This window comes from Cyrtonyx montezumae, unplaced genomic scaffold (genome assembly GCF_038088225.1).
Source record: "Cyrtonyx montezumae isolate F1298 unplaced genomic scaffold, pur_monq_1.0 scaffold_3, whole genome shotgun sequence".
Classification (NCBI taxonomy): domain Eukaryota; kingdom Metazoa; phylum Chordata; class Aves; order Galliformes; family Odontophoridae; genus Cyrtonyx; species Cyrtonyx montezumae.
In genome coordinates this window covers 146,460,659-146,473,364 of record NW_027072034.1, presented here as the reverse complement: position 1 = coordinate 146,473,364, position 12,706 = coordinate 146,460,659, and the positions used below count along the sequence as shown (strand labels likewise).

Here is a 12,706-nt window from a genome sequence, read left to right as displayed (position 1 = left end):
GCTGATACCACCACTCAAGGAAGAGATTTTACAGCCTTCCTTCTTCATAGAGCAGTACAGCTAGCCAGAAGCTGACCATCAACACACAAGCTGAAGGCTAATCCTTGTTTTTGCTGGTTCTTTTTCCCTTGGGTAAAATTCTAAGCAGGTCTGTTTGTCCCACAGTCACTCCAACAATAGTGCTGGCAAAGACTGCTCTGGGATAGAGCAGTGTGCAGAGACCTTGACAGCTGAAAGGGCATCAAGCAAGAACCTGAAGGATGTTGCTGCCAAGGCTGCCATCAGTAATAATGCCCAAAGAAATCTTTTCCCTGCTGCATATCTACAGAAAAAAGATCTGTTTGCAGCCTGTTTCAAAGACCATGCTGAATATTGTTTACAGTAATTGCTGGGCTTGTACTTCTGTACTTTTTTTATATAGAAGAAAAAAACCCAACAATGCTCCACTTGACATGAAGTCAGCAGATAATGACAGGGAACAACTTCTCCACACTGCTAATCCCGGGGAATGAAAAATGAAATATAAATCTATCAACAGCATGGACAGCATTTGCAAGCCCACACAACAAAAGGCAGAGGAAGAAGCTTCCAGTTTTCAAAGGGAAAGAAACAATATCACATGAGGTATTCCTAAGTGAGTAGAGAAACACACTTAATTTGCACATCATAAATGGTCTCAGGATAGGAGGAGGCTGGTTGCTGAATGCTTATCTGAGACCAAGAAGCTGCTCATGAGGGAATTAGATTTCCTCCACCTCCTATGCTGTCCAGAAGATGCAGATTTGGACCAGACCCAAACTTCAAAGCCATTTTACACAGCCAGGTCCCCAAAATGTGTGCAATGCTCTGTGTGTGTGCTGGGGAATTGGAGCAGAGGTAAAGAGTCAGCTCCACCCAAGCCTACATGAAGGTCAGATCAACACTGTTCTGCACAGCACAACTGGTGTAGTCCCTGAACTGTTGGTGAAGGAAAGTGGTCTCTGAGTATATTAATTCTCTGGGAAGATATCTCGGCAGCATTAAAGGGCAGGGAGCCTCCAATTACCATCTACTACAAACACTCGAAGTAGAAAAAGAAAGCTAACTGAAGCAGAAAATAAACTGAGAAGACTGCTTCCTCGGGAGGAGAGGTAGCTGGAAGGATCATGGTGCCAAAAAGTGAGAACAACTGCCTTACTTGCTCTCACAGTACTGCCCATAGTAGCTCTGTCCACATTCGCAGGTGTATCCATGGGATGAGCTAGGTTTATGCACACATGTGGAGACATGCTCACATGGGTTCAGGTTACATACATCAACACAGTCTCTTCCGAAGTACCCTGGGGAGACAAGGTCATAAAATTACAGCAAGCATTGTTAATTTATGATTTGCATGTCTCCAAAAGATAATCTATTTTAAGCTTATACACTAATAAAACATCTTCAGTAATCAGGAGATACCCAGAGATACTGCGAGAAAAAAAAAAGGTCCTCTTCCCTCTCAGCAAAAAAATCAAGTGGGTTGCTCTTTTCAACAGCTCGTTAGCATGCTTGAGGCACCCTTGTATCTTTGGTCCTCAGCTCTACACGCAGGGCAAGTTTCACAGACAGTTTTGTATTCTCTCCCTGCACATATGAGAGGTGACTGCACGGGGTGCTGACAGCATGTCCTGGCTACATGCACCAAAACAGAGAAAACATTCAAAGTATCTTAATTAGGATGCAGCGTGTGAGACTGAAATCTAACAGCATAAAAGGCTGAGAAAGAAAGAAAAAAAACCAAACAATCAGAACAGAGGGAAAAAAAACAGAAAAGAGGGAGTGCGCAGAAAGAGCTCTTTGGACCAGAAACTGCCTTTCTGTTTAGCAGAAACGCCTAGAACAAATGATCCGTAGTCCACACCTGTAGTTTCAAATGTGGTACAACAAAACAGAGAAAGAAATACTGACTGGAAGAGCAACAATCAATAGATGAACGCCAAAGCAGCAGCAGGACACTTGAAAAGGGCTTGCAAAGTGTCCTGCTGCTGCTGCTGTTTTCCTTCCAAAAAACAGCTGATGGAGAAGTGATCCTGCTCCTGTGTGAGCACACAGGATGGGTCAGTGGGTTACCTGGGTCACACACACAGGAGTAGCTGTCCCAGTCATCACTGCAGTAGCTGTGCTGAGGACATGGGTTGGAGTCACAGGGGTTATCCACTTCACAACCCTCCTTCACATTGATCTTGATAGCCTGTTTCATGTTCAGTGTAGCTATATTTGTAGATGTCTCTCCCATTCTTACTCCCTGGTGGAAAAAGGCAATTATTTTTAATTTAGAGCACTCATTCTGGATACAGTACTATGTGTTTCACTACTACTATTAATCTACGAGGCTACAGTTTAGAGAAACATCATCTGATGAGTCAAAACCAGATATTTTCAAATTCTGGTCTTCAATAAAATCAAAGAAGAAAAAGAGAAGGGACATTCTTCTGTGAGACCAGAAGTTTAATATTTGCCACTACACTTCTCATCTCATACCTGCATACAGCCATAAAATCCCTGCTGAATAGAGACTTGGTCTCCAGTGACACCTCCCACAATTATGCTTTTCATCTTCAGTCCAGGTAGTTGATTTCCAATCTGCACAGTGCTCTGTTGAGGAAGAAGGTGACTGATTAAATGTGTCTACAACAAACACACTTTCTCTAGTGATAAGTTTGGAAACAGCTGGCAGAAAATAATGGAAAAAATATTGAAGCAGTGAGGAGAATGGACATTTGAATGTGGCTTTTTACTGACTTGTTCATAAGACACGTTATCATCAGAAATAGTAAATTCATCAGAAATAGTAAACTTCATTAGGCACTAATCATTGCAGAACATGGCTTAAAGCATAAGCATTTGTCCACAGAATCTAAAAAATGTTACTGTAGTTATAATGCTATAGTTATAATGCAAAGTTATAATGCTGCTGTAATAATAATGTATAATGCTGGCAAAGTTATAATGCTGCTGTACCTGGTACATCCCATAGTCCAAGGACATGACAGCTAGGTACTTGATGTCTTTTCCATCTTTAGCACTCTTCAGCTCTATCAATAGATGATGCCACTCCCCATCACTGACTCGTGATTGGGTCATCTTCAAACTGGCAACCTGGGTCATGCCACTGTATACTTCAAACTGCACATAGTTGTTCAGTATCTGTCGGGGGAAAAAAAAGGTCTATTATTTGGCATGTATTTGCACTTGATGAGACAGAAGGCAAGATTACATTTTCTGAGAAATCTCCCACCTCAGAAATACAATAAAAAGCAGAACACTTGCAGTAACTGCTCATAAAACTTCAGGCACTCAGTTGCTAATTTTACCGAGGAAAAGAAAGACAACAGAGACACATTCTTTGCATTTGTACTAATGCACACGACGAAGTTTGTTAAGAAAAAGATACTTTAAGCCTCAGAATCTGAATTCTGGAGTGGCATAAGGACGATTAAAAGGATAAAGAAATCATCTGTATTTATTGATGTGCACTCAGCTGGCTGGATGGAGCTATGCAGTTCATGTGGCCATAACCACAGATGGGAAAGAGGATTTCTTAAGTTCTTTTCTAAGCAAAAAAGTCCACAGTTCTACCTGAATGTTGATCTTGGAGGCAGTTCCTGCATTTGCTTGCATCAGCATGCCATTGACTTTCCGTGTTCTGAACATCAGCCCAATGTACCACGGCACAGAGATGGTAATATCAAGTTCACTCCAAATGATAATGCTCTCACCACTGAAACGCTGAGGAGAAGGCATTACTGTAAGAGAAAAGATGAGACAGGAATTCTTTATATCCTTCAGAACAGAGGTTAAGAGGAGAATTGACATGCAGGGCAGCACCTCCACACTGCTACTGCATTACAAGGTGAGAAATGTTCCTAGAAAGGTAAGCTCAGGATCTCTGCTGGTTGATTTCTGGTTATGAGTGGGTGGACAAAGCTGGAATTCCACTGGTGACACTTGCTGCATATGTTTTCAACATAGCCTTGATTACCAACTTCTAATTAACAGATTAAACACAGAGGAAAGGCTTTGAGGCAACAGGGAATATTAGTTAATTATAAATACTCCAGGGCCAGGTTATTCAGCTGTCTTAGTTATGCAGTCTTTTCAGAGGGAGACAGCTCTTGTGGAGTTACCAAAACCATGTGCCTTAGATACCTAGAGCTGACAGCTGAAGTGTTGCCTTGATGTCTAATCCTGCACAACCATTTGGTGGCTCTGGTGTGGGACCTGCTGCTGGCTCCTAAACAATGTCCTCTCTCTTTTGATAGACTCTACAAAGGAGGCTCCACAGTTTGTGGGCAACCACTGAAAAGAACCTGGTCCCATCTTTGCACTCAGTTTGCTTAAAATTTGAACCCAGTGCTTGAGCTCTGGCTAGCACATGATTCACCAGCACATGATTCACCAGCCCACACTGCAACCACATCAATGTAAACCATGACATCCATGTTGACCATGATCATTGCCTCCTTCTGTTCTATGTATGCAACAGCCAGCTGGCTTTATCCTCCTCTATCCTGCCAATCTTCACAATAGCCTTAGCTCCCAATTTCTTTGCTAGCGGTTTTCCAGACCATTGCTGAGATTGTTAAGCCTGCCTGTCCCCAGAGAGCAGAGCCACGAGGCAAACCCTGGGCCCTCCCAACTGCCAGAGGCTGGGAAAGCTGTCTGCAAGCTTGGCTCCTGGGAGAATGATACTGGCATGACAATGAGCCACCTTCCTCCTTTTCTCACCAGTGGGGACTTAAGGTGTTCACAGACATCGTTCCCTTCCCACACTTCCTCCCAACTCCCCTCCCTTCCCTGAGGCCAGGGTGCACCTTCTCTTGCTTGTAAAACAGAAATCCCCGTTCCTCACCCTTTTGGCCTCTCTCCACCCTGAGCCCTTCCCCTAACCTGAGGCCCAGGGACTGTAGGGAGGGCTGGTGGTCACATCCAATGCCCACAAAAGGACCCAGTCAACCCTTGTCACCCCAGGGGCAATCACACATGCTTCAAATTACCTCCCTGTCTTTGGCACTGCTATGGAAAGCATATGTGTCACTAGTGGTAGTGATAGCAGCTCTGGGCTCTCTGTTAGGTGGAAGCTAGGAGACCTCCACCATCCCTTTCTGCCACCCCCACCCTGCAGACCATCCTTTCCTAGTCAGGAGCATAACTGCATGCTCTGCCTGCAGCCCTCTATTCCCAAGCTGCTGCTGCTCCGGCAAGATGAGAGCAATTTCAACCTAGTTCTGGCCCCCTGGGTGAGGCAAGCTGTGCTAATGTGGTTTGCAAACACTGTGGCATGTGCACCTCAGCCTGGAGTCTGCTGTCTCAGGGTCCATGTTCTACTAAGAGTAAAAAAGAATGTCTGATTTGGGGTTGATACATCAAAAGAACAAAATCCTTGCTTGTACCACAAACTATTCTAGGCTAAGTGTCATGGAGGGGATAATGGAAATGAAGTCCTACCACATCTGCACCTGGGCAAGCATTGGGCTGAGTTTGTCCCTCCTTCTCTTGGAGAACCACGTCCAGATAAGGCAGGTGCTCTTTCCTGGAAGCCTCTAGTGCAAGAGGACTCCAGAACAGCAACCCTGCACCAGATGTGGCAGTGCTGCCTTGGAGGAGCAGGCAGCCCTCAGTGCACTGACCCCACGGATCCCCTCAGGCAGGCTCCTTTGGCTTCCCTGGGGAGAAACTAGCGGCGGGTTCTTCACGCCCCATGGAACACACCTGCTGCTCCTTCCTCATCTAGTATGAATGAGGTTTTGTACATACACTCACACTGTGTTCAATCAAAGCAAAACCCAGTTAAACTGAAAGTGCTCGTACTCAGCAGAGACTGCCTTCTTGCCAAGGAAGTGGTGATTAAAAATGCACATTTGACCCTGGTTTGAGTCAAAGCCTAATAAAGTCAGCAGGATTCTTGCCACTGATTTAAGAGGGCTTAGGATTTGGCATTTTTATTATAAACAAATTACCGAATACTGCCAAGTGCTGTGGAACTACTTTGGTCACGTTAAGTAAATTAATGAAAGCTGCTGTTACCCATCAGTTAGTCAGCTATCTTATTTACTATACAGGTGATCTCACATGGATTTGAAACAGACAAAAGGCAATTTTTCAATTGCAGTCCTCTATTTCTTATTCCTTGAATTGCCACAGTTGGACACCAATGCTCTGAGATGTCAATGACTGGTAACAGGATGAGATGACACACAGAGGGGTCCTTGCACCATACCTTGTTCACAGTTCTTCCCTCCGTACTGTACAGGGCACTCACAGATGTAGGTGTTCCACTTGTTGACACACGTGCCTCCATTCTGGCACCAGTTGGCTTCGCAATAGTTCCTCTGTGCTGCACAGCCTACAATGCAGAAGAACAGTTTCTTGACACAGCTTCAGCAAGGAAGGGCTCTGAATGACTGAATCTGAATCACTACATCCTTTCTTTTTTCTAAATAAATACACTAGAAACCAGTGAAGCAAAATGTGGGACGCAAAAGTTTTCATGAGCTGGGCAAGTGTCAAATTCATACAGACAAACCTATCAATAGCTCTTGAGTTCAATCACTGAGCTGTAAATCTCTGTAAATCAAGAGAAAATTTGGTGCAAGTATCTGGCAGCCACTGCAGGAGACAGACAGATCAACCAGTGCTGTGACTCAGCACTACTGTTCTCAATTTACTGTCATGTAATCAAGAAACTAATCAGGGAAAGGCAACGTGTACTGTCACACAGAGGAGTAAAGCTATTGTAGGTTTTAAACCATGTGGGAACGTGCTTTGAAATGAGGAAAAAGAAATCCAATCTCAAAAAAACACTTCTTATGTCCTTCCTGATGTTTATTTCCAGGAAATGTTAAGTGTCATGAATGTTAAAAAATTGCTCCAAAATAAAAAAGTAATCTGAAGCTTATGCTACAACTTCCTTCTTATTACATGATCAACACACCAAATAAAAAACAGAGCTTATCTGTTACACAGACCTTCAGCAGGGTGAAAGGAAAGGACCTGCCACCCTTCTGTGTAAGTGACAGCTTTACATTGTTGAGAACATTCTGTACATCGGAATTAATCTTTGTTGATCCAGAGACAAGAAACCAACCCAGAAATTCTAACAGGCCACTGCATGAAGCCGGCTTCAGACATGGAAAACTGCACAACCTGACTTACAGGATAAACGTAATTCATGAAGAAGTCTTTATAAACAATCCCATTGGCTTTCAGAGGAAAGTGGTATTGAAAAGGCAGTTATTCTTTTGTTTTTTAAAAAAGAGTAAATTAGCTGTGCAAACTCCTGGGAGAAACTTGCAGTGATGCAGAAGGTCTAAACAGGCCCAGCCCTTTCCTGCATGCCACTTACACGTTTAAGTGTGCACCATGCCACAGGCTATGGCATGTGTCCTTGGCACAGGCACTGACTGCACCTTGCTCAAACAGACGAGGTGTGCTGAGCAGGCCTGGCTGCAGTCGTCCCGGGCACAGGGCTACTCACAGTGCCCACCCTTCTGAAGCTCTGTTTTACATACAGCTAGGGCAGAGAGCTTTCTCCTGTTGACTTCTGAGCCTTTGGTCCTTCCTACCTGGCAGTGTGCCGTTATTGGCAATGAAACTAGCCATGTCAATTGGCTTGCTGTCGATGGAGAGGTTCCTCATGCAGCCAATGAACTGCCTGTTGTGCACCGGGAAATCTTCTGGCAAGTTGGGGACGCCGCCGAGAAGCAGAGGGCCAGTCAGGTCCAACGACCTGAAGGAACAAAGAAATGATCATTGTTTCCTGCATGCCATTTGTTTTGTTTTGATTCTTATCTTACTGTTTCCTTAAGCACGCTGGAGATGTTGAGTTTATTTGTGTTGCCATACACCTCCCTCTGCTACAGCAGCAGTTTCAGAGCGTGTAATCAAACAACTCTCTGGTGCAATAGCTGCTCTTGGTGACAATGCAGAAATACCATAACCCGTCAATTAGGGGCTGCCATATGCACACAGAACCCAACAACATGTTTCTAACAGTGGCCAATGTGTGGAAGAAAATTAAAATTATGGAAAAAAGTATAGGTGTGGGCCAGTTCTTTCCGACACCAGGAAGCCAGGGGCTGGTTTAGACTCCACAACAATAGGGTTGAGGTGTTGTAGACTTTCATACAATGACTTCATTACCACACACTGCCAATCCTTTTTAATCCTTCTGAATATATTATTGATGGAAACAGATTCCACTGATTGACTCCAGACCGCGAAGAGTCTATAATTTGGTCAGCTTGAATTATCTCTAATTTTTATGACTCTCCCTCTACTTGGGATTCTAGAGGAGTGTGGGCATATCAATGGCTTTTCTGATATCATTCATTATTTTGTTCCCCTACTATGCCATTTCCTGTCCATTTCCTCCTTAAACTCAACAGGAATAGTCTTTTTGGTCTTTCTTCACAGGTAAGTTTTTTTCTCACACCTGATGGGTTGCAGTGACCTTTTCATTTCCATCTCCTTTGAAAATAGGACTGTTAACTTAAGTGATGGAAGTAATAAGCTCTGCAGCTACCCCCCTTCCTAATAAAGCTCAGCATTTTATTTGCCATCTGCATTTTCATGAGTGGGTTATTGGGCCATCTACTCTGATTTCTAGCTCTTTCTGGTGTATTTTTTTCCGGTTCATTTCAGCGTAATTTAGGCACACATCCGTGTCTATGTGAAATTGTGAATAGTAGCCTCTACCAAATTTCATCAGCCAAACCAGAACTTGTCAAGTTTTCTTGTTTAATTGTATCTGTTTTTCAGACTTCATTGGTTTGATTGTTAACCTCACATTGCTGACTCTTTCCGAGAGGAAGAGAACGAATGAAAAACACAAACAGAGGAAATTCTTACTTCTTTGAGCCAGTCTGAGTCCCCTGGGCAGCACAGGTGTAGTTTCCAATGAGGCTCCCAAAGCGTACGGCCACTGCTGTGTCACAGTCATCCACGGTCACCACTGCCACCTTCTCCCCTGAAGGCCCATGGGGAATTCCTAATCGCCCAATGTTGGGCTTAAAGAATTAAATGGCATGTCATACAATGCTATATACATGCAAAGATTTAAGTGCTGGTTCAGATAGCTTAACAGCACACTTCTTACTACTCCTGAAGAGGGACAAAAATAGGATGTGTAAATGAAATAGAAGAAGCTAATTTGACCAACAATACCTAGTCAAGAAAAAAAAAAAACAAAATGGATGACATTAGAGGGTTTCATATACACCCAGTGTGATACACTGCATGGTCAGAAGTGACCTCAGTATTTTCCACTCTGAACCGTTTGGGCTCAAATCAGTTCAAAAAGGTGTTTTCTTCTGCGTAACAAACTCTAATTTATTTTGTTCATTTTGCAGCTCCTCACCTCAACTGAATGAATTCACCTCCATTTCTCCTCACCTCCATTTCTCCTCACCTCAATTGAATGAATTCACTTCCATAACATCGTTTCTGCCCAAAGACAGAAAAAACAGAGTGATGTGATGTAATATCACAAATGAGGCTGAATGCTTAGACCAAGTTTCCTCTGAAGGGGAAGCTCTGTCAGAGCCACCAGAAGCACAGTGCAGGCTTCAAAAAAAAAAAAAAAGGCTATAGTGAAAGGTTTTCTGATAATGGGGAGAGTGTTTACATGAAGGCTGCTTGTGTCTTCCCACTGCAGGATGGGTATGGAAACCCTATGTGCACTGCTGGGCCAGCTGAGAAGCCCCCACTTCTCATCACAGAAAAGAGATCACCAACCCACAGAGATGGGTAAACAAAGCCAAGAGGTGGATCTGCTCGTACAGACTGACATCATGGGTGGTGCATGAAAGACAGGAAGAAAGTGCATCTTAGAAAAGCAAAAGAAGCTTGGGGTTTGCCCTGATGTCTGGGCTCATCCAGACAGCGGGAAACTCCTGCCTGCCCAACACAAAGTACCCTGGTGCACAAATGTGGGCACCAAAACTAGAACTATCATACTCAGCCTTGTAACTTCACTGCTACCTCACGCACAGGAACTGTCACCCCCACTTCAGCAACCATCAAAAACTGGGGAAATTTCGTGATTCCAACAGACAGAAAGAAAGCCTGCAGAATCACTGAGAATCCAAACCCAATCACCCCCACCACAAGCACATCCCTTATCTCTGGTATGTATCCACTAATTTCCCACTGGAGGGATACAAGATCTACCCCACATCACTGACAGGAGACCACATCTGATGCACAGAAGCTGAACCGCCTCAGGAGACTCATCCCTCTGTGGAGAGGTGTGTCATCATGGTTAAAAAAGGGAGCACATATGAACAGCAGCATGATGGCCTCGGTGAAGAGCTCAGAAATTGTGTAAGAAAACACCTTCATGTTGACTTTGCTGCCATTCCTCTGTGACCAAAGGGACACCTCACAGGAGTGAACAAGTCAGGATCTGACCCAGACATGCAGCATAACTGAAAGCCAAGGTATACTTTTAGGACGTGTTGATCAACAAGGGTTGTAATCATAGGAAAATGGAAGCTGGCCAGGCATGACACTGTAGTTTGCTGTACATCCACTTCAGAACACACACGGTTCAGATGTGTGCTGAAATCCATTCTTTATAGAGCAAGCAAGGAAATCCATTCTTTATAGAGTGAGCAAGGAAGCAGTAAGGGAATAAAAGCCAATTCCTTCTGCTACAATTGTACACGCATAAATACATTAAAATAATTAAAATTGTACCATCATCAGTAAAGACGGCGAGATTTATTTATAGGATAAATTACCCTAACACATAAAAAACTTCTTAAAAAGATGTTTCCTGGTGTCAGTTCCAGTTGGAAAGTATTTTCCATTTCCTCTACTTAATGTGAACTAATGTGATCACACAGTTTGGCAGCTATGCAGTAGAAGGTTTTGACCCCTCCTAACTCACATTAAAGCAGATTTTATTTTTCTGATACTCTATGGGCTTTGCTGCTGCCTAGCTTGGAAAGACAGGAAGCATGTATAGTTGTGGTGCTGAAAGTATTACGGTGGAAACAGTGAGCAGCTTTTCGAAGTAAATGAAAAAAAACACATAAAAAACAAACTAGCCGACAGGCAGACATTCCCTTCCAAAATTAAAATGTTTACATTCTGGGTGCTACTTCTATTCATTCAGAGGAATGATTTGATTAACATTTATGTTCTCTTGCTTCACTGAAATAATCTATTGTTTCTTACATGGGAGCCTTGACAAAGGAAGGGTATTTACTCTCGCAGCAGGAGAGATCTGCCCAATGTTAATCAAGACTGCAACCTGATGAGACTCATCAGTTTGCAGCTGCTCCTTCACAGTCAAGTAGCCAGAGTGGTAAATTGAATTTTTTTCCTCTTCTTTAATTTAACATTGAAATAGCAAAGTTTTTCTTTAGATGCTGACTGGTAACTGCAGTGCAGACCTCTGGCATCTCTTCAGCTCTGATGACCACACAGAACCATGAGCTGAAGAAAAATAAATGAAATACTCCAGAGAATGAAAAAAAAAAAAACAACCTGTATGAAGTTCAAACCATCCTCAGTTCAAACATGTCACGATTTTTTGAGCATGCTGAAAGCCCCATTTGATAGAACTGGCCAAAAATGAAAGAATATGCTCCTGAGAATGGAAAGAAATTCTTTGAGTGATTTAATGTGATCTGGACTTCTTATTTCTTTTACATGTGCCAAGTACTATACTACTGGTCTTCTCAGAACATAACTTAAGGAATATCTTATATCTGAAACAATGTAAATAAAAACAAAAGGCTGGAACTGAGAGAGCCTAAGTTAAGAGTTCTTGCAGAATTTAATCATGAAACTGATTTTATTAATTTAATATTTTTATTAGTATTCAATACAGTTTTATGGTGATTCAAAGGAAGTACTATGAGAAATGAATCACTTTGAATATTAGTCTTAGAGAATTAATCACACAACACAAAACTTGGGATCTAATAACAAGAACTTCTACTGCAGGCTTAGGGATTCCTGGCTATCAATGATGGAAAAGTACAGAAGAATTAACTGTATTAATCAGCTACGAAACTATAATGAAACATGGCATGGTTAAAAACATAAAGCAATCACAATGAAGAGTATAGATAATTCTGCAGATAATTCTGATTCCACTTATTACAAGTAACTTCAAACTAGAGCTGATGCACAGCAGCGTGGTCAGGGCAGTGGAAAACGTACCTTATCAAAAAGATCAAAAGGTGAAGGCTAGCAAAGGACAGCTGAGGAAGGGTTTTGGTACTGAGAAGATGCTATAATTGCAATGGATGCAGTACAAGAACAAATGGGTAAGAGATGCCCACGAGTGATGTAGGCTGGAAATCACCAGGTGATGCCCAGCCATGGGAGCGGTCATTTTTAGGGAGAGCAGCAGGGTCAAAAATTACAAAAAAGAACCTAATTTGTATGCAATTAGAGGAGCTTATGTTAAAGCAGTGAGCTGACCTGTGTTCCTAGGAAAACATATCATAGCAATTAATACTTGTAAAATGCACGATAAAGTCAGTTTTGAGTGCTAAATGACGGCACAGACATCTACATTTCCAGCATGATCTCCACTTCCGTGGAGTATTACTGGAGCAAGACTGATCCCTAACAGGAGGAACAGCTAACACAAAACAGCATCAATTCACACTATTATTTTCTGGAAATGTGTTCAAGGAGTTAAAAGCCAGACTTTCATTTAGCTCCT

The 12,706-nt window shown here is 42.8% G+C and overlaps 1 protein-coding gene across 1 annotated transcript in view; it reads right to left on the bottom strand.

The window, feature by feature from the left end:
- CELSR1 (cadherin EGF LAG seven-pass G-type receptor 1) overlaps window positions 1-12,706 on the bottom strand; it is a 155,482-nt gene that overhangs the window by 35,748 nt on the left and 107,028 nt on the right. Inside the window, exons 6-13 of the mRNA XM_065743564.1 lie at window positions 8,872-9,029; window positions 7,587-7,750; window positions 6,242-6,367; window positions 3,601-3,767; window positions 2,983-3,168; window positions 2,503-2,616; window positions 2,092-2,266; window positions 1,178-1,319 (exon numbers count right to left, since the gene is read on the bottom strand). Coding sequence (XP_065599636.1) covers window positions 1,178-1,319; window positions 2,092-2,266; window positions 2,503-2,616; window positions 2,983-3,168; window positions 3,601-3,767; window positions 6,242-6,367; window positions 7,587-7,750; window positions 8,872-9,029 — 1,232 coding nt within the window. The remainder of the gene's footprint in view (window positions 1-1,177; window positions 1,320-2,091; window positions 2,267-2,502; window positions 2,617-2,982; window positions 3,169-3,600; window positions 3,768-6,241; window positions 6,368-7,586; window positions 7,751-8,871; window positions 9,030-12,706) is intronic.